Source organism: Hyperolius riggenbachi, chromosome 9 (assembly GCF_040937935.1).
Source record: "Hyperolius riggenbachi isolate aHypRig1 chromosome 9, aHypRig1.pri, whole genome shotgun sequence".
Taxonomy (NCBI): domain Eukaryota; kingdom Metazoa; phylum Chordata; class Amphibia; order Anura; family Hyperoliidae; genus Hyperolius; species Hyperolius riggenbachi.
This window is the reverse complement of record NC_090654.1, coordinates 264,535,082-264,557,125: the sequence shown is the minus strand read 5'-3', so window position 1 is coordinate 264,557,125 and position 22,044 is coordinate 264,535,082. Positions and strand designations below refer to the sequence as shown.

The 22,044-nt window shown below is 46.0% G+C and overlaps 1 protein-coding gene across 21 annotated transcripts in view; it reads left to right on the top strand.

Annotated features, from left to right (window-relative positions):
• The window catches only part of NRXN3 (neurexin 3), a 705,883-nt gene that overhangs the window by 50,727 nt on the left and 633,112 nt on the right, over positions 1–22,044 (top strand). For 8 of the 21 annotated variants that reach the window (XR_011024152.1, XR_011024151.1, XM_068254461.1 and 5 more), the window contains exons 3-5: positions 13,096–13,113; positions 15,882–15,911; positions 18,790–18,807. The exons of 2 other annotated variants lie outside the window; for them this stretch is intronic. Coding sequence is in view for 16 of the 19 variants with exons in the window: in XM_068254461.1 (XP_068110562.1) it covers positions 13,096–13,113; positions 15,882–15,911; positions 18,790–18,807 (66 nt within the window). In the remaining 3 variants the exon portion in view is untranslated. The remainder of the gene's footprint in view (positions 1–13,095; positions 13,114–15,881; positions 15,912–18,789; positions 18,808–22,044) is intronic. 11 more of the 21 variants (XM_068254463.1, XM_068254455.1, XM_068254449.1 and 8 more) reach the window with 5 other exon arrangements.

Sequence of the window (22,044 nt, the reverse complement as noted above, 5' to 3'; positions counted from 1 at the left end):
AAATGGAGGGGAAGATGTATGTATCGCTAGCTGTATGGCCACCTTAAAGAACCACCCCAGCAAAAAAAAAAGTAAGCAGTTAAAATACAGCAAAGTCCCCAGTATCTGGCACGGGCGGGGATCGCCTGAGGCCAGATACATGTGCTTGCTGGTTGCTTTACCAACTGGCCGAAAAAGCACAAACCTCTCCCTGAAAAAACTCAGGCTGCAGCGATGTCAAGCAGTCTGTCGATCTACCTGCACGTGCGGCTTCTCCAGTGCACGGAAGGCGGAGTGTCAGCTGATCCGCATCGGGTCATGTGACCGGCCGGCTTCCGTACACAGACGCAGGAAGCTGCTGGGAGACTGCCAGACATCGCTGGAGTCTCGGTGAGTATTTTACAACCTTCCAGCACCCACAGGAAGCCCCTCAACAGAGGTCCCCCGTTATCCCTCAGGCATGCTGGAATTTCAGATAAATGGTACTTTGCCGTATGACAGAACCGATAGGTTTGAACTAGTCCATCTTCTCATGGAGGATTCTCAGGATTTTCTTTTACAAAAACGTTTCGTCCTGAATGGCAGTTTAATTGCCAAAATAGTAAGATACCAGCCATCCTCCCTACATGTCTAAATATTGGCAGCTTTAGATTTACATGAGATCCCAGCTTCCTCCGCTGTGACATGGGTGATGAGGGGGTTAAGCTGGGCGCTGGGGCTCAGGTTTCCCTCCAGTGTTTGCGCTGGGAAGATGGGCGGGTCTGCGCGCGGCGGCCAGGATCAGATGTCGCGGGAAGCGGAGGGGATAATGCCATGAAAGGGAGCGGAATTAAATATTTACTCTCTGCGCTATCTCTGTGGTGTCTCTCCTCCTGAACACGAATTATCCCAACAATAACCCGGCCGGGCGGAGGACGCCTCTGGTCACATGACACTTTCCCTGTCATGCCTTCTGTGAATGGCATTAAATCTCCCTCACTGCTGTGGCCACAAATTACTGCTGGACGCCAGCTTTCCAGAAATATCCCCCAACGAGCAGGCGGGGGACCCCTTTATTCTTAAAGTACAACTCCAGCCCAAACATTGCGGTAGCTGTGGATCTAGTGAGGGAAGTGTTGGCCGCTGAAGTCTGAGGGAGGCTGGACTGGCGGTGTCTACCCATACTTTCTGTCCTGAGGGGCGGGGTCACTAAAAAGGAAGTTCTGTGGCTTTTGTTGATTGGTGGTACAGATGGCTATAAAGCCTGATACAGGCACTGCATCCTCCTATAAAATAAATAAATTAATTGACTGTAACGAGAGGGATATGGAGGCTGCCATGTTTCCTTTTTAAACTATACCAGTTGCCTGGCTATCCTGCTGATCCTCTGCCTCTAATACTTGTAGCCATTGACCCTGATCAAGCATGCTGCAGATCAGGTGTTTCTGACATTAGCTGCATGCTTGTTTCTGGTGGTGTTCAGACACTACTGCAGCCATATAGACCAGCAGGACTGCCAGGCAACTGGTATTGTTTAATAGGAAATAAATATGGCAGCCTCCATATATACCTTTCGTTACAGTTGTCCTTTAAAAGTAAATCTTTAAGGCCTGCTTTACACCAGGCCCTTGTGGTGTGATGCTCCCTCCCCTCACAGCACACCGCAAAACATTACATTCCTATGAACCTGCGGCAGAGCGTGCCACCAGTCATAGCACCGCCCCTCACACAGGGGTGTACCCCCTGCTGGACAGGAAGTACGACACTGGGATTCCCGGCTTCCCCTATTTGCATCGTTCCGCGCATGCGCACTGCACCGCTGCCACCAACAAATTACCAATTTCAGCATTGCCCATTGACTTCCATGCATTCCGCCACTGTTGTGCCGCCACAAGTGTTACAGTAACACGCTGTTGACTTTGCAGCCTGTTGGCCGCTGATCGGAAACTTCTGGGGGCGACGTAACTGGGTAAGTGTGCTGGGCCCCGTAGACTTTAATTGCGGTTGCGTTACCCTGCGTGCAGAAAGCATAACACAGCGCAATGAAAGTGTAAAAAGGCCTAAATGTCTATGAAACCTTAAAGGGAACCTGTACGAGTACATTTGAAATCGGTGCCGGTAGACTTGGGCGCAGGATTCAGCGGTATATGGCTGATCCTGCTTCTGCACAAGTCCAGGACGTTTTAATTACTATTCCCCCTCCAGGCCGACATGGATAGTGGGGGAATGAAATAATTCGGCTTCCAGCGATTGCTGGAGGCCGAATTATTGTGATTTTTTTAAGCAACCTCGGCTCCGTCTCCTGACGGACCCGACGTTACTCACTGAGCGCTGCAATAGGAGGGATTCCTATTGTAGTCTATGGAGGCGCCGGCTGCGCCCAAATCTAGCAGCGCTGAAAAGCACTGCTCCGACCTGTACTGAATAAAATTATTTAAAATAAACACATGAGGTAACTTCAAATGAACATTACATAGTTACCTTGCCATCATTTCCTCTCAGAAGCTCACCATTTTCTTCTGATAATCATCTCTTCCGGTTCTGACGATATTTTGTCAGATCTGAAATATATCAGTTGCTGTCAGTTATGTATCAGTTGCTGTCAGTTACAGCTGAGAGGAGAACTGATGTCCATGTTTCCCTATGGCTCAAGTGGGCGATATTACAGTTTAACTGTGTGCTGACCAGGAAGCTGTTATGGGGTAATGGCCATTTTCAAAATGGAGGAAGGAGAATTCCATTGATCACAGTGGACAAACAGGTCACAGGAGAGGAGAAAGAGATTGATGAGTAGACTACGCAGCATGTAAGTATGACTTGTGTATGGTTATTTTTGACTTTTAATTTTCAGTTCAGGTTTTCTTTAATGTGTACTTTTAGAGAAACAAATGTCCCATTTAGATACTTACCTCAGTGGAGAGAGGCCCCTGGACAATCAAGTGGCATCTCCTTTCCCCTTGCCTCCACTGATGCAGCGCTAGGACCCCTGAACCTTGTTGACATGGGCACGAGTGATTCACGCTCCTGTCTGTGCACGGGCGTGGCCACACTGCTCAGGCACAGGACGCCTCATGCTTGCGCAGTAGCACGGTGTTGCACAGCTTTTTCTCCCAAGTCCAGGTGACTCCATGCTACTGCAGTGCGAACATGCTTGTTCACGTATGGGGAGACGGCTGCAGACTTACAGAGGGTCCCAGCTCTTGGGTCTGGTGGTCTTGAGGTCATGGGAAGCCTCAGGAGGATCGAGAGGCTTCCCTCTACCGAGGTAAGTATGCAACTATTGTATTTATTTATTTTTATTTCATCACCGCAGAACTTGAGATGTTCGTCTTGTTTGGGAACGGTTATCTTTGCCGGGGTGTAGATTTAAAGCAAACCTGAGCTGAAAATTAAAAGTCAAAATACACATAAGCACTTCATACATACCGCCCATGTAGTCTACTCGACAATAGGGATGATCAATAATATGCAAATACTTCTGAGTTGATGCACATTTTTATGCAAATATATGAAGCTCCAAAATGGACCAGGCATTTTAAACCTTGGTGTAAGGGCCCGTTTCCACCATAGCGGTGCGGTATCGCCTGCATTCCACCGCGGACAAAATCGCATGCGGGTGCGATTCCGCATGCGTTTTTGCCGCGATTTCGCATAGGTAAGGCTGTATGCGAATTTAACCATGTCACTGCCTGAGTAAAGTAACATGAATACCTATGCGAAATCGCGGCAAAAAACGCATGGTCACCCCGCATGCGATTTCCCTATTAGTTACATTAGCGGCGATTCGCGCACATTCCTTCTGCACGCGAAATCTGACGGCCCTGCCGTGCAGATTTCTGCCGCACCAAAAAACGCCGCAGCCGCACAAGTGGAAACAGCCCCGTCCACTTACATTGCCTATGCGAATCCGCGTGCAGTGCCCGCATGCGGATTCGCTATAGTGGAAACGAGCCCTTAATCTCTTGGTTCATTTTCAAACTGCATATATGTGCATAAAAATGTGCATAAACTTGGAAGCATTTGCATCTCTTTGATCATCCCTGCTCTTCAATCTTTCTCCTCTCCTGCGTCCTGTTTGACCACTGTGATCAATGGAATTCTCAGTCCTCCATTTTGAAAATGGCCATTACCCCATAACAGCTTCCTGGTCAACACACTGATATACTGTAATATTGCCCACTTGAGCCATAGTGAAACATGAACATTACCCTGCATATCAGTTGTCCTTTCAGTTATAATTGACAGCAACTGATATTACAGTATTTCAGTTGTGACAAAATTGACAAAACAAGAACTGGAAGAAATGGTTATAAGAAGCAAATGGTGAGCTTATGAGAGGAATGGCCGGCGAGGTAAGTATGTAACATTCCTTGGCATGTACATCATGTGTTGATTTTTAATAATTGTACTCTGTTCAGGTTCACTTTAACCTCCCTAGCGTTCTATCAAGATCGCCAGGGCGGCTGCGTGAGGTTTTTTTTTTTTTTTTTATAAAAAAAAATCTATTTCATGCAGCCAACTAAAAGTTGGCTGCATGAAAGCCCACTAGAGGGCGCTCCTGCCAAGTACTGATCGCCTCCGGCGATCAGAAGTAACAAGAATCGCGGCCCTCCTTGTTTTGCTTTTCGCGACGAGCGGATTGACGTCATGGACGTCAGCCGCCTCCGATCCAGCCCTTAGCGCTGGCCGGAACTGATTGGTCCGGCTGCGCAGGGCTCGGGCGGCTGGGGGGACCCTCTTTCGCCGCTGCTCGCGGCAGATCGCCGCAGAGCGGCGACGATCAGGTAGCACATGCAGCTGAGAAAGTGCTGGCTGCGTGTGCTCCTTTTTATTTGGCGCAAATCGGCCCGGCAGGGCCTGAGCGGCACCCTCCGGCGGTAATGGACGAGCTGAGCTCGTCCATACCACTAAGGAGGTTAAATCACTAAAGCTGGGAGGTTGCTTCACTTCCGCTGTTTTGACAGCAGAGCTCCATGCGCTGGTCTGGGGCTGATTTCATTGGTTCGTGACCCCGTGATTACTGTAAGCCAATCACAGTAATCACGGTTTACAAATGGTGAAAGGACGCCTTTCGTCCTTAAAGGACCTCTGTCGCGAAAATATTAAAATTGAAAATAAATGTAAACACATACAAATAAGTAGTACATTCTTCCAGAGTAAAATGAGCCATAAATTACTTTTCCCCTATGTTGTTGTCACTTAGGCCTCTTTCACAGTGGGACGTTGCGTTTGATGCGACGTTAAAGTCGCACAACGTGCCCCTAACGCAGCGCATGTAGGTTATGAAATTGGACATTATTTTCCACTGCGTTGTCTCTTGGTGCGCCGTTTTCGTTGCATACTGATGGAACGAAAACGGCGCATACGTTACATTTAAAAAAAAAAAAAAAAAACCATTACTGAGCATGTGCAACAAAAGTAATGCAGCAGATACATTGCTAAACGCCCAGCATGCAGCACTTTTTAATAACACTACACGTTACAAACTAACGCAACGTGTGCACTGTGAATGTCGCACAGATTTTGCATTGCTGTTGTTACTCTGCATCAAAGTATTTTATAACGTGCGACTTTAACGTCGCACTGTGAAAGAGTCCTTTTCAGTAAGTAGTAAAAATCTGTCATTACTGACAGATTTTGGACCAGCCCATCTTCTCATGGGGGTTCTCAGGGTTTTCTCTATTTTTTTTAAAAGCACTTAGTGAATGGCAGCATCTTCGTATAAAACTTTTTCAGGGAATGTCTTTAAAAGAATAAAGGCCATGCTGAGAATCCTCCATAAAGAGATGGACTAGCCCAAAATCTGTCGGTAATGTCAGATTTCTACTACCTACTGTAAGTGACAGCAACATAGGAGAGAGGTAATTTATGGCTCATTTTACTCTGGGAGAAATGTACTTATTTGTATCTGTTTTCAGGACAGTTCCTCTTCAAAGGAACAGTCAGAGGTTCTCTGTTGTGAAAACTGCTTGTCAAACAATCAGCAGTTTCAGAGATGCTGGCTGCTTAAGTAATGAGCAGAGTTTGTCTCTACTGGTAGAAGTTTATTATGCTCACCTTTTCCTGTTCCCTGTCCTTCTTGTGATGAGTGGTTTTGCTGACCAATAGGGAAGCTCTGGACTTCAGCAGCCAGTATCTCTGGTACTACTGCACATCTGACCAGCAGTTTGCACAGGAGAGGGGTCTCTGCCATTGTGTTTGCCACATGCAATCCTTTCCTTAATTTTTTTTTTTTTTTTTTAGTATTAAATACAATGCTTAGAGGTTTAAAAAAAATTTTAATGAGATAAATATGAAGTGTTTTTATTTTTTTATTTTTTACAGTACCACCTGGTGGTGTAATGTGTAATCGAGAAGTCTCAGCTGACCTGTATAGAACACTTGGGCAGACTTTATTAGTAGAATAGTAAGTGTAGACTTATTCCCAGTATGACTGGCAGGTGGGCCGGCATTTTGTTATAAAAATACATGTTTGTTTTTTAATGTAACGTTAAATCTTTATAAACAGAGACACGAATAGTCTGTGTGTTTCTTTTCTTGTCGTCGGAATAACCCTTTTATTTCTGCTTATTTGCGCCGCGTCTTTGGTTGGTTTTTGCCTCTTGCAGACCTTGCCGTAGCCTCCGCTGTAGCAGAGCGCATGTCACGGCCTGCTAGTCACAATGTCCCCAAACACACTCCTATTTACTGCTTCATTGTCACCCAACTGAGTCCATTATCCACTGTGAATGGGGGGAGGGTAACCCCTGCACTGCCAGACACAAGCAGTCCACAGTGCTTTCATTATAGGGGGGTTTATCTGGTGTGTTATTTTGTATGTTTATTGCATTTTATGGAGATTTGAGTTATACACGGTTTCCTGTTAGTCAGTTTTGTTACCCCCTAAGGCCTCATTCACATCATGACGCGCTTCCGTGTGCATTTGGAGCACGTATGATGTGCGACACGCAAGAACGGCAAAATGACAGTAGACAGTACTTCTGCTGTTCCCATCATATGCGCTGCGCCGCAGCACGATGCGCTATCTTGCGTTTGCCTAGCGCTGCATGCGTTGTGCCTGCAAGCCCAGCACTGACCCATTCATAATGAATAGGATCAGCAGCGCAGCGGGTAGCAGCGCAGATATCGTGCGATCGTATGCGTTGCGTTCCAATCGCACAGCCATCTGCACATCCTGATGTGAATGCACTCTGCTTGTGCCCACCTCGCGATTTTGTGCGTGAATCTTCCGCTTACTGGGGAAAGGAGCGATCATTTTTGAGCAGCAAGCACGATGCGCAATCTCACGACGTGGGTATGAGTGCGCGATTAGGCAGATAATGCTTAGTGACGAGCGTCAATAACGACTCACGGCAGATCAGATTGTTAAAGGAATACGATCGATACCCAAGTGTTCTAAAATCACAATGTACAAATAATGTCTAAGTAGCTGTGTAAACATTTTACTACTTTTCATGTTAAATATCAGAGGCAAAAGCTGTAATTTATTGAGGGTAGGATTTAGCTATATTGGGACAAATCAATTGCAGAAGGGGTGTCTGCTTCAATGCACAGCCAGAGTTGCATATCAGGCTACAGAAAGCAAATATCAAACATATCAGACTCTGAGAGCAAAAACCGTATGAAAAGTTGTGACAATTAGTTACATTTCCTCTGCTTTCTTCAGACACTTCAGTCAGAAACACAGGACACAGGAACTGCAGCTGTTGGGAGCTCTCTTCCTTGTCACACACAGAGCTACACATACAGTTAACTGATCAAGTGTGAGGGGAATTTCCCCTCTCCTCATGGCAGTCAGCCATCAGTTTTGGCGTCAGTAAACTTTGAAAGTATTTTGATAACCGTAAACAAAGAAGTTGCTACTAAAATGTATACACCAGTACTTAGCAGCACTTCCCAAACAATTCCTGTGTCAATTGAAAAAAATATGTGAATCAGTAGTATTCCTTTAAGATCCCCGAGGACTCTTGCGCATAGTGTCACGATTGTCGGAACTCTTGTTTGCACCCATCGTGCGCTGTCACTTATTCCCGCGGGTAGGAAGATGGATCGGGGGACGTCGCTATGATCCATCTACCTGCGTCGGCAGGTGTATATTCAGCTTAATATATCAGTATATCAGTCAGGCTTGGTTCCTACTTGCAAGCAAAATGTACCCTATTCTGCAGCATAACAAAGCTGCGCAAACGCATCACTATGGCTCTGCTTCTATTTGCATTCAAAAATGGATCAGTTTTCTTACGTTGCAGCAAACGAAAGCAAAGTCCCAACCTGCTGCGTTTTCTGGACCAGCGGCTGCTTTTCCCATAGAGAATCATGGTGGAAACTCCGCTGCGCCACATACGAGCGCAACAAGAAAACTGTGCGGACGCTAAACTGGTGTGCTACCCTCTGAGCCGAATGGACCGGCGCAAGCGGGATCAGAGCCTAATGCTGGTGATGAGCAGAGTTGGGGGGGATCTTCTGACATTGTGGGGGGCTGCCCTCTGCTCTTATGCAATGTTCACACTATAAATCGCCAGCGCTTTTTCAAACTCTGAGCAATTTTTTGCGATGTTTGTTTTGAAGTCTCCTTTCCCTGTGCTGTATAAAGCGCTTTTGTAGATGGATTTTTTTTTTTCCACTTCCTGACTTCAAGTCAGGAAGTTGATTCTTGTACCCGGAAATGAATATAACAATTTATTTATTCATTAAAGCGCTGGGGAAATCGCTATACAAGGCGCTTTTTCAAGTGCTTTGAGATTTCCCTACGTCTGCCATTTAGGCAAATCGCCCCAAAAATGGCACAGGCAGCGCTTTGCTGAGCGGATCAGAATCGAACCGCTCATATGCGAACACTCTCATAGGGAGTCATTGCACAACCGCTTTTAGGGCGGTTTCTGAAATCGCCAGCGCTTAAAAAAAAAAAAAAAAAAAAACACCCTAGGTGTGAAAAAGCCCTTCCAGAATATCTTCTAGTGCTCGGTCTCTGATGCTCACTGTTAAAGATGGTAATGAAGCAACAATTCTGCCTTGCATGCACGTTTCCTGCAAACTGTATGCAGCTGGGAAATCGGACTCATGAAGTGCGCTTCTTGACAGTTGGATGGGACCAGTTCCAGGCTTAGCATCCGATTGACCATGACTGTTCACCAAATTATGCTTCACAAATTGATACGTTTTTCTGACACAGTACAGTAAATAAGGGAATCATTTTTGGCTGTTCGCATTAACTGAACATTTCCAGAATAACATTCCAGCAGCAGAGCAGGATCATCCACAAGGCAACCTAGGCAGGTGCCTGGGGCCTAGTGGGTGTCAGGGGCTCCAACTGCCACTTACTCTGGTAACCTGAGATAGGAAAGGGGTCAAAGGGACCATAAGGGGAGGGGGCAAAACTACTACCTTGCCTAGGCCCCCATTTCATCTTAATCCATTTTTGTCCTTCAGAAATTCTTCCACATCTGAAGAAAAGCGTGCAGCTCCCTCAGACTTATCCTGGAAGAATTCTGGGAATTAAAAGTACTGCATAAAATCGTGACGTTTTGTTTTAGCATGGCTGCAAGTGCTCAGGAATGTGGGAATCCTCTTATAGCATACATGTCAAACTCCGACCCGCGGGCCAAATCTGGCCTCAGTCATTACATTTGGCCCCCAAGTGGTTTCCCCACTTTGCATTAGGTTTGGCTCACTCTAGACCATCAGGGAAGCTATACTGGAGGTGAAGCCCTGGAACACCAGGGAAGCCATATGGAGGAGGTAGGGGCAAAGCACTAAACACTAGGGAACTATATTGGTGAGGGAGGGGGCCACTAGACACTAGAGAACTGTATAAGGAAGGGAAGACCACTAAACACCAGGGAACTGTATAGAGGAGGCAATCACTAGACACCAGTGAACTGTATAGGGAAGGGAGGGCCACTAGACACCAGGGAACTGTATGGGGGTGGAAGGGGGAAACTAGACACCAGGGAACCAGGTAACTGTATAGAGGAAGGAAGGGGGCACTAAACACCAGGGGAGTATATACCAACTGTATAGGGGAGGGAGGGGGCTCAAGACACGAGTGAACTGTATACAGTTCTTTAGTGTCTAGTGCCCCTCCTTCCTCTATAGAGGAAGGGAGGCACTAGACACTAGGAAACTGTATAAGCAAGGGAGATGGCCAGTAGATACTGTGGTCGGCCTGCGACTGGCTCCCTGTGTTTAATTTTGGGGGTCCCCTAACAGCTCTGGGCCCACCTGCAGTCCCCGGCTGCTCCCCTGTAGTTGCACCCCTGGTCAGTGGCCTGAAGTGGTGACAAAATTATGCATTTGTCTTCAGATGTGTAAAGTGCTTTAAAGCTCGATCCAGAATTTCAGTTAACGGGATACTTTATGCACTAGAGTATAAATCTGGGAATTAAGGCCTGATACATTTCATAAAAGTATAGGGGTCGACTTATACACGAGTCACGGGCAAAACTGAACACTGCATAATGTATGTACTAATAGTGACATTCCCATTTGCAGCAATTTACACAGTGATAAGTGATACTTTGAGGAAAGGAAATGCCAAGAAAACACAGGTGTGAAACTCCTGGCCACAACAATTACTAAGGAAAGGGGCGGGGGAAAAGCCTGGTCTTCAGGAAGGGTAATTGCAGCACTTGGGGGCCTGGAGGAGGTATTGGATGCACTTAGGGGACAGGAGGGGTCATTGGCTGTAATACTGTATGCAGTGCAGTCATTAACCCCTCCTGGGCCCCAAGTGCAGCCATTAAAGGGACTCTGAGCACCTCTCATGGGTATGCCAACTCCGACCAGTACTGCAAAGTACTTAAACGTGCATACCATTCTGTAGCTTGTGCTCTCCTCTTTCATTTGATACCTGAATTGCCAAATAGGTTTCGTTCGATCTCAATGTAAAAATCGTAGCTGCCATCTTGGCTATGTTATAACTTCTGGGTCACCCGTCTTCTCCGTTAGAGAAGTTCTCCGTTAGAGAAATGCATCACTGAATTAAGCAGGAAGAGGAAGTGACACGCATGGCCCTTACAAGAGGCTCCTCCAGAGGGGTCATAGCACGACTTTGTTGGAAGTCGTCTGGCTTAAAGAGACTCTGAAGCGAGAATAAATCTCGCTTTAGAGCTCATAGTTAGCAGGGGCATGTGTGCCCCTGCTAAAACGCCGCTATCGCGCTGCTAAACGGGGGTCCCTTCACCCCCAAACCCACCCCCGCAAACCTTGGTCGTCTTCTTGGTCGCAGATTTTCTCTTCCTGGAGGCAGGGCTAACGGCTGCAGCCCTGCCTCCAGTCGCGTCTATCAGCGGCGCATCGCCGCCTCTCCCCCGCCCCTCTCAGTGAAGGAAGACTGAGAGGGGCGGGGGAGAGGCGGAGATACGCGCTGACAGAGGCGTGTGGGGCAGGGCTGCGGCGGTTAGCCCTGCCCCAATGCGGAAGCGCTCCCCGGCTGTACGGAGGGTATTTGGGGGTGAAGAGACCCCCGTTAAGCCGCGGGATAGCGGCGTTTTAGCAGGGGCATACATGCCCCTGCTAACTATGAGCTCTGAAGCGAGATTTATTCTCGCTTCAGACTCTCTTTAAAGGCATACCCATGAGAGGTGCTCGCAGTCCCTTTAACTTTGCTGGGTAGACTTATACGTAAGTCAATACAATTCCAGCTTAGGAGGGTTGAATATTGGAGTCAACTTTTATACACAAGGTCGACTTGTATTTGAGTATATACGGTAATTCACATAGGTTTGTACTTGTGTTTTTGCTTGTATAGCACCAGAAGAGGTTCATTGGCATGATCAGTAATTTCTAGTTTTATGGAAGGGCTTTCCCGCATCCGTTTTCTGAAAGGGCTTTCCTCAGCGTGTGGATGCCATTCACAAACCTCTAGCGTTCTGCTCCTTACGTTATGAAAATGTTTGTGAGTTGAGTCTGTATGCTCAGGATCTAAAGGATGGAAATGGGACAAAAAGGACTCAACCGCCTTATCTGACTAGGATTGGGAGGAGGTTGGATGCTGTGTGTGATATCTTGGTCTGTTTCTCAGTTGGCGAGATGTCACCGCACTTCTTGTCCATGGTGAACCCGGACCATCTCTGGGAGGGAGAGGACAATTACCCAAAGGGAAATGTATAGATACATTACAGCCTGACAGACATACACAGGCTAGGCAATCTTCATTGTACAAACTCACCAGATTTACTTAACCTAGCTGGTATCCAAGGTATCCAAGTAAGCCGACCTAAAAGATTCCTGTTACTTAAAATTACACAGTCATAACATTGGGAGTAGGCAGAGTCGTCAAAGATGGAAATTACTTGTTGTAGACTCAATGCAAATTGTATGCATTATGAAATTGGGCCAGTCAGTCTGGCAGGAAGTATGATTGGACCAAATCCAAACTGCATACAAGTTGCATTAAATTGACATGCATGCTGGGGGTTGGAATCAGCATCTCAATGATCATTTCTAACCCAAGAGTTTGTAGTCTTTAGCCAGCCTGACCATTTTCACATTAATTCTCTTTGACTCAATGTCTCTGGAGATGACTCTTATCAGGTCACCCAAGAAAGGGGCAGTAAAATCCTGCTAGATGCCTTCATACTTTGAGTTTTGGCTGTAGGTGGAGCATGGATGGGTGGAGATCCTGGATAATGAGATGATGTAAAGGTGACATTACTATGTTGTGGGGGGATTCCAGCCGTCTGAGGAATCTGGCTGCTGTGTGTTACTTGAATGTTATGAATATTTCAAAAGTTTCCTAACCAATATTCTTCTAGGTATGGCCCGATCTGTTCACCAAATGGACAGATGCTGCATAGAGGTCCTTCATCCATGCATAGTGTCCATCACTTGCATGCGTGCATGGTGAGCGGACGAGGACGTCCATTAATCTAGCTGCTGTGTGTTATTTCAATGTTATGAATATTTACTAACAAATATTCTTCTAGGTGTGACCTGATCTGTTCACCAGCGAACAGATGCTGCATAGAGGTCCTCTGTTCATGCATAGTGTCCATCACTTGCATGTGTGCATGGTGAGAGGACAAGGATGTCCACTAATGGTTGCATGTGATCTGCTGTCCATGCAATGTGCTTATGTGTGCAGAGTCTGACTTTCTCTCTCTCTCTCTCCTTCCTCCTCTTCTCATGCCACCTTAGATGTCAATGACCTGCCAGGTAAGTGTCCAGATCATCCAGCTGGGATTGTGGACTTGTCAGTAGAAAGTTTAGACCACTGTAAGCCCAGAATAATTTAGTCTCACAAGGTTGCTGGGGGCTTAAATCCAAAATGTCTTTTTGGCATCTATCGGCGAGATCTCTGTTCTGCCATCTACTTCAGCCATCAGCTGTGCAGGTGTTGGTGTCATCTCCAGATTAGGTTCTTGTATGAAAAACTGAAAATTTTATATTCTACAGAGACCAATCCCTCTATTATGGCCTTGCATGCAGAGGCAAAGGCATAACCTACTGCAAGGAGATCTCGCCATAGTGGGAGGTGACACCAATTACATTATGGGAGGAGGCATAAACTATTGCAAGGAGATCTTACCATTATGGGAGGAGGCATAAACTACTGCAGGGAGATCTCACCATTGCGAGAGGGGAGGAGACACAAACTGATGGGAAATCTCACCATAGTGGGGTGGGGATGTTTAGGAGTGTAGGCCTTTAAACCGTGAAGGATTATACTGTACACAGGGCCATTTGCCTTAATCTTTGTGTAAAGTTAATTGATGATCAATTTATATTTGCTTTCTTTATAGCATTAATTATAGCTTTGGCCTCCACTTGTTTGTGTTTTACTTTCTGTCCTTCAGCCCTTTACCTAAGTTATTGAAATTCCAGCAAAAAATCCATTTTATAAAAGTTTAGGAGACAGAATGAAGATCTAGCCAGAGAACGGGTCAGAACTGGAGATGTGCAACAGATTCTCAGGATATAGGATCTGGTTTTGGCCAGGTGATGGAAAATAGGGCTGTCAAATAGCTTCTCAAGGAGCCCAGCATTGGCCGAATGGATCAGCTTCTAGCACAGGCTTGCCTTAATTACGGCCCACAAGCCCCTTAATTACCGCCCTGCCCCTTTATTCTCCAAATATGCAGCATGCAGAGTTATGTAATTTGTCTTGGAAGTCCTAATGTTGTGCTTCCTTCTTTTCCCTGTTGATTGCCTGGCCATGCCGCCTCCTGCCATGTCTGTTCCTGCCGCATGGTTATGTGATGTCACATGACCACACTGGCAGGAAGTCTGGTGTAGTAGGACTTGGAGGATGTCTGGGGCAGGAGGCCTAGGCATTCAGTTGGGGTCAGAAAGCAGCATTGGGTTTTCAGGTCAGTGAGCGCTCTATAGCTATATATCTGTACTGTGTGCACTCTCCTCGGAATACCATGCTCTGCTTTGTGGGGGAGAGGCTGCACAGACCAGTGGTCACTGGGTGGTGTCTGCATTTTAGTCTGCATTTTAGTCCTGATATTATGATGCTAAATGAGCTGTAATGAGGCCGATGAGATGGTCCAGGGGTACTGCCCCTGACTGTGAAGCATGAGGTCATGAGTTTTACACCTGGGTCAGAGAAAAAAAATAAGCTGTAATGGGCTACAGTTTTATCAGTCCCTGGGCTGCACGTGTATTTGGGCACAGGAAGTAGGACCCACATAGGCTTATATTGTAGGGGCTGAGTCTAAGGATCTGCCTATCACAACACTTACTTTTGGCTGCGCCCACGTGCCACATACTCTTCAGATCATTTTGGGCATTTTGGTCCTTTGGCCGATATTTGGAAACCCTGTGCTTGAAGCTTTGATTCGTTGGCCCCAGATTCTGCCTTCTGGATGGAGCTCCTCAGGGTAGGAACACACTAAGCAGAATCGCATATGAGTTTTCTATAGCATATAGTATATGCGACTCTGCCTAGTGTGTTCCTACCCTCAGAGGTTTAGAATAATTGTTCATTACTAGTTGGAATCCACCTAGAGAAAGATCTAAAATGAATTTCCGCCATCAATTTGTATTTTTATGCAATCAAATAAATCCTCATCAGTCCACGTGCTGCTGGTCTTTTCTGAAGACAGGTGAAAGTTCCCGCCTTATTTCATCACCTACAGTTCCCTGGACTATAGGGTGGAGGATACTCCTGGTATTTACACTCACACCTGGTCCCAGAAACAACTTGGCTGAGAGCAGGAGCAGTGTTGCAGCTTCCTTTCCATCTGTACAGTGTGAAATGTTAAAGTGTACCTAAAGCCAAGTAAAGAAAATGAGTTTCACTTACCTGGGGCTTCTACCAGCCCCTGTAGCCGTCCTGTACCCTCGCCGGTCCTCAACTATCCTCCCTTCCCCCGCCCCGCAGCTTAGTTTCGGTTTGCCTGCACGGCCCTGGCCATGCGTATCCTTACTCACGTTCCTGTCCGAAATAGCGTCCACGCTGGCACAGGACGCTATTGCAGACGGGAATGCGAGCAAGAATGTGTGGCCAAGGCCATGCAGGCTCAGTGGCCCCCGCTGACTCCCAATCGGTGCAACCGAAACAAAGCCGCAGAGGAGAACGGAGGATCGTTGAGGACCGGCGAGGGCACAGGACGGCTACAGGGGGCTGGTAAGAAGCCCCAGGTAAGTAAAACTCATTCTCTTTATTTGGCTTTAGGTTTCCTTTAATTTGATTTCTTGGCGACCCCTTTGGCTGAAGCCCAGATAACGTGTCCTTCACCCCTTCTTGTTGAGGTCAGACATGTTTGTTAGGTCTTTTTTATCATCTTTGTTCTTGAAATCCTGAAGAAGCAGCTTTCCTGCATGAGGTGGAAAGCTGAGGTAGCCAGTGTGATGAGGGCGCCATACTTGTGTTAAGTATGTGTCACCACAATCCCCGCTGTGGGCATTGTACGCTGCTGTGTTATGGTGTGTCTTATCTCTCTACTCCTGTCTTCTTTCTCTTTTTCTCTCTGTAGGGCTAGCTCATCTCATGGTGGAAGATCAAGGTACGCCTCCCCCACCAGACTCCTCCTCTTCCCTCCACTCCTCCATCTCCGACTCTTCCCTTCTATGTTTGTGTGCTGTGTTTGTGTTGTGGTTTTTACCTCAAGATGTTCGGTATGTGGCTCAGCTCACACTATGACAGACTGTAACTGGATCCATGCATTTTGACGGATGTGGCCCTACATCCATTGTTAGGATAGAGGCCCGATCGTCCACTCTTGTCCTTGTAGGACTCTGAGAATATTTGGGAATACAGGCACAGCCCACGTGTATGGTTTTCAGCCAATCATACAGAGACAAGTAAAAATGAGCAAACCAATCACAGGGAGAATAAAAGTGACCTCTATTTTACATATCACTTGTAATGGTTAACTTAAATGCCACCCCCTAGCATAAAGCCAAAACTGGAAGTTAGGGCTCAATGTGCCCTAACTGGTGATTATCGAGGACAGTAATGTCTGAAATATCACACACTTTTGACTCAAGCTATTGATAATCTGTAAATGTAGGGATAAAAAACGAAAATATGCTTTGCTTCAGTTGGCCTAAAAAGAGACAAAATGGTGTCTCCGCAACAAAGATGGCTGCTGCTAAGAGTGCTTCCCCTTACATCCATGTAAATGTTTTTGTTTACTCCTTTTTTTAACTACTTCTGGACTGCGGTAATTGAAATCTACACCCTGTTTGGGACCTGTTATCCCTGTCAGGAAGTAGATTTTAATTGCCCTGCCGCACAGACACTCCGATACCATTGATTGTGCCGTTCTCCCATCGCTACAGGCCACTTGCTCTGACTTGGCTATGACAGCAGAGCTCTTTGAGCCGGTCAAGAGCCAATTAAATGAAATTGGCTCCTGACCCTGTGATCATCACACTGGCTTACAATGATCACAGGATCTGGAGCCAATGAAATCTGCTCCTCACGGAGCTCTGCTGTCATGGCGACGGCAGAGCGAGTAGGCTACAGTGACAGGTAAATGACGAGAGAGGCGGGTGCGTGCGGCGAGACGTCGGGAAGCCACGTTCTGTTACCAGCGGTCTCTGGGCCTTAAAGTGAACCTCCAGACTAAAAATCGACTCAGCAGCACTGAAAAGGCCTGGTGTTTCTTTAACAGTTTCACAGCATCAGAACTTTGTTTCTCTTATACAAGCCTCATTTTTAGCTGCACAGAAGAAAACTGCCCGGGCTTTTTTCCCCTGATGCGGTGCAAAGCATGATGGGATTTCTGATGTTGTTGCTCGTTCTGCTGTTTTGGTGCAAGTTTTTTTTTTTTTTTTACATTTTGAATTTGACATTTGAAGTCTAGCGTGTGCAGCTGGGAGGGGTTATCAGGACACAGGACAGTTGGAACTGTGTCTCCTGCTCCTTGTCACCTCCTTTCAACCAAAAAGATGGCTGCCCCCATGACAAAGATGGCAGCCCCCATGAATCACAAACATTTGCCTATTCTTTGAAAACAGGGTTGGTAAAAAATTATATTACCCATCTATTCTAATTAACATAACTAATGTAACTTAATGACAGTATGTTTGTTTAGGCTGAAGTTCCCCTTTAAGGGGCCAGAGACTGCTGGTACGCAAGTGGTTAATGTACATTATGTGGCAGTGCATTTTTTTGTTAATTTTACTAAAAGTGCAGATGTGTGCCATATTTTAAAAGCATGGTTATGACTGGTTCACACTTCAAGTGTGTAATTTTGAGCGTTTTGATTTTTTTTTTTTTTTTTTTTTTAATCCTACATAGCATTGCTTAGAAGTGCACTGGTAGTGTAAACCAGCCCTTAAAGTTGGAAAATTAGCACGAGTGACTTAATTCCCTCCAGGGCCTACCTACACGTGTATGGCGCTAGTCACCCCACCTTCTTATGGGCACCGGAGGTAAGGATGAGGATGGACAAAGGGATTTTGCAAGCGAAGGGTAATATTTCAGCCCTCTTGCTGCAGAGACTGTCCCTCCTTTACCCAGTGTCATAGACCATGTGGGCGGGCTGGTTTTGTGCTGGAGGTGGAGCCCCACACTGGCTAGCTTAACTGTTCTGGTAATACTGGCTTGCATGACCATAAGAAAAAATGTGAAAACACTAAACCACCTAAATTTCCATAAAAAAAAAAAAGACACAACATCCCTCTACTGCTATTACCATGGACTATCGCCCCATCTGTTTTCGTTAACAAAATACTAGCCCGGGGTCTGTGGGTAAGGCCCAGAAGTCTGTGTGTGAGGCCCAGAGGTCCATGCGTGAAGCCAGCTGTCTTTATGTGTGAGGTCCAGGAGTCCGTACGTGAGGCCATCCTCTGTGCGCTCCTTTTTCTAGAGGAGACTCCACATCTTGTCATTTGTACCCCTGGTGGCAACAGTTCAGCCGTTCTGCAGCAGTTGGGAATCGGTAGGTAAGATTATTTCAAGTTTTTTAAACGTTCTCTCCAGCCAGAGTTGATTTCAGTCTAGCTGGTAGAGATCGGCAACATGAATTCCTTACTAGCTTATATCTGATGACTATCACGAAGTTCCTTGCTCTGCTGCCACCATTGTAGCAGTCTTCCTCCCCTTTCTGCATCTCCCGGGAATGCAGCAGCAGGAGTGAGACTACCTGGCCGGTCTCTGTGATGGCTGGAGAGGGGATGGTGTGGCTTCCGCATGCTGAAATGCCGTCAGACGTAAATATCAGCTGCTGCAGATGGCTGTATTGTTGCCCAGGGCTTTGCTGTGTTTCATACGTGTGACGTATTATTCATCATGCATGTTTCTCTCTCATACAACATTCTACACAGTGTTTTTTTGGTAGCATGCTGCAAAAAAAGGATATGAGTGTCTTACGTGATCTTTCTTTCTATATGACCATTCCCCCTGCGCTCTGGGACTCCCCCTGCTGGCTGTAGCTAGAAGCAAAGGTAGAGGTATCTCATGTTTTTATTTGTTCTATATGTGTCCGTTGTGTTCTGTTTTGTAATTTTGATGAATTTTGATAATGTAATTATTGTCTTGTGCGAAATGTTATCTGTGCAAACTTGATGCATCTGCTGTTAATTGTGATGGATTTGATTATGGATAAATTAATATTAAATGCGTCAGTAGGTTTCCTATCTGATATTAATACTGTGTATATTTTATGTATGTGACAGTTTTGAAGGTTATTGTTATGGTGTACAGGAAAAGGTGTAGAGCGTAAATTTAAGCCTATAGTATGTGTAGGGTGACAACAGGAATGTGGTATATGGTTTCTTTGGCTGGAGTAGCTGTCCAAGATTATAAGAATGTGCAGTCAGGAAGCAGATTTTTTTTGGGGGGGGGGGGGGGGGAAGGATTTTCCAGCCGAGTGGTATGAAAAAGTAGCCGGGTGGAGTGAGTTGAGAGAATGCAGGGCTGGTGCTTCTGTGCGCAACTCTGCTTACAAAGGAAGTGAGCCGATGACAGCCCGGTGCTAACCAAAAAGAGCAGAACACTGTCGTGGAGCAGATTCTATTGGTCTATTGGATTGCTTGTTGTAGGTGTGGTAGGTAGTGATGGAAGAGGTGTAATCGAGGTGTAGAGGTTGGGATTGCTTGGTGTAGATATGGTAGGTAGTGATGGAGGGGGTGTAGAGGTTATGTTTGTTTGGTATAGGGTATGATAGTGATGGAGGATGTGCAGTCGGGGTGTAGAGGTTGGGATTGCTTGGGGTAGGTGTGGTAGGTAGTCATGAAGGAGGTTCAGTCATGGTGAAGAGGTTAGCATTTCTTGCTCTAGATATGGAAAGTGGTGATGAAGTGCAGTCGAGGTGTAGAGGTTGGGATTGCTTGGTGCGGGTATGGTAGGCAGTGATGGAGGTATAGTCACGGTGTAGAGCTTGGGATTCCTTGGTGTAGTTATGGTAGGTAGTGGTGAAGGAGTAGAGGTTGGGATTGTTTGGTATAGGGTATGATAGTTAGTTAGTTAGTGATGGAGGATGTGCAGTCAGGGTGTAGAAGTTGGGATTGCTTGGGGTAGGTGTGGTAGGTAGTGGAGTAGGTGCAGTCGAGGTGTAGAGGTTGAGATTGCTTGGTGTGGGTATAGTAGGCAGTGATGGAGGTATAGTCAGGGTGAAGAGGTTGGGATTGCTTGGTTGGTAGGTATGGATGGTAGTGATGGAGGAGGTGCAGTCGAGGTGTAGAGGTTGGGATTGCTTGGTGCAGGTATGGTAGGTAATGATAGAGGAGGTGCAGTCAGGATGTAGAGGTTGTAATTGCTCAGTGTAGGTATGGAAGGTAGTGATGGAGGTGCAGTCAGGGTGTAGAGGTTGGGATTGCTCGGTGTAGGTATGGTAGGTAGTGATGGAAGAGATGCATTTGGTGTGTAGGTTGGGATTGCTTGGTGTGGGTATGGTAGGTAGTGATGGAGGAGGTGCAATCAGGTTGTAGAGATTGTGATTGCTGCTAGAACTTCTCATATTACGCTTTGGGTTTGGTTGAGCAATCGGGTTGATCAGTGACGATAAAAGGAAGTATAGATGAAAATTGGTGGATGACAGAATACCTGTTTATGGGCTAGATATGCTTGTCAGTTTCTGCTACTGTGAAGATTCAGCTGGTGGGCAGGTCAACCAAGCGTGACCATGTTACTCAAAGTATGAAGAACATTGATACCAGAAAACCAGGTACCAGTATCCGCCACACACGGTTCCCCTATGTGAGAATTGTGCCCTGTAGCTCACGTGAAGTAGATGGAGCATTTGTAAGATCAGGATGTCCTCACCTTAAATTGCTGAAACAATGGTGGTTTTACGTCTATATACATGTGTACAGCTACACAATGAATTCTTACACTTGAATTTTTTTCTTGCAAAGGTAGGACTTGTTTACTTTAATCAGACTGTTTTCTTTGTTCAGTGTTGTTTGCAGTGGCCATATGTCAAGCAATTTGGTGGCCCCTTTGACCAATCGATTAGATAATTTTATTGAATCGAGAGAGAGTGAAGTGTGTTCCAATATGCAGGGCTGTGGAGTCTGAGTCGGAGTCGTGGAGTCGGAGTCGTGGAGTCGGGCAATTTTGGGTGCCTGGAGTCGGAGTCGGGAAAAAATGCACCGACTCCGACTCCTAATGAATTTGTAACTGTAATTAAAATAGAAAATATGATAAAATGTTCTATTTCTCAGATAATAGTCATTAAAAATAATGTATATATACAGTAATAGCTGTGCTTAGTCCACAAAAATGAAATAAACCAATCAAAATTAGTTACTTGTGCTGCTTCAATAAAGCAGTCCCCGTATTTTTAAGGTCAGATATACATATCTGATTGTGAATGTATATATGATGTGTACACAGGAATCTCTTATATACACTAACATCTATGCTGTAAGAATAAAGTCTGATGTGTAGCTGTGTCACTAATAGAGATGGTCAACGAGATGGAAATAATTCTGCATTGATGCTGATTTATGCAAATGTATGCACTCCCTTTGCTGATGAAATCAAATAATGTGATATGTTATTAAAATTTGGTTTGGTGACTACAAATTAAAGGGTAACTGAGACGGATGAAAAGTAAAGTTTTACACATACCTGGGGCTTCCTCCAGCCCCCTTCAGGCTAATCAGTCCCTCGCTGTCCTCCACCACCCGGATCTTCTGCTATGAGTCCTGGTAATTCAGCCAGTCAGCGCTGTCCGGCCGCATGCCGCTCCCACAGCCAGGAACATTCTGCACCTGCGCAATAGTGCTGCACAGGTGTAGTATGCTCCTGGCGGTGGAGTGTGTGCATGCGCACTACGCCTGACTGGCTCAAGTACCTGGACTCCTAGCAGACGATCCAGGTGGTGGAGGAGGACAACGAGGGACTAATTATCCTGAAGGCGGCTGGAGGAAGCCCCAGGTATGTATAAAACTTTAATTTCATCTGTCTCAGGTTTACTTTGTTACACAGTAGTACTATACTCTACATATGCACTCCCCACAGAGCTGCAGGGAATCCACTGAGAATGCTGTGCACATTGAACACAGAGGTGTTGTCTGTTTACAATCTCCTCATTCCCCTGCAGAGTACATGCACATCATTCTTACATGTACCCACAGTTACATTGCCTAGGGCCTGATAGATGTTCTTTGTTCCGGTTTGTACCTTTTACAAGTACTCTTACCAAGGACTAGTTTTAGTCTAAAGGGAATAAATATAGTAGT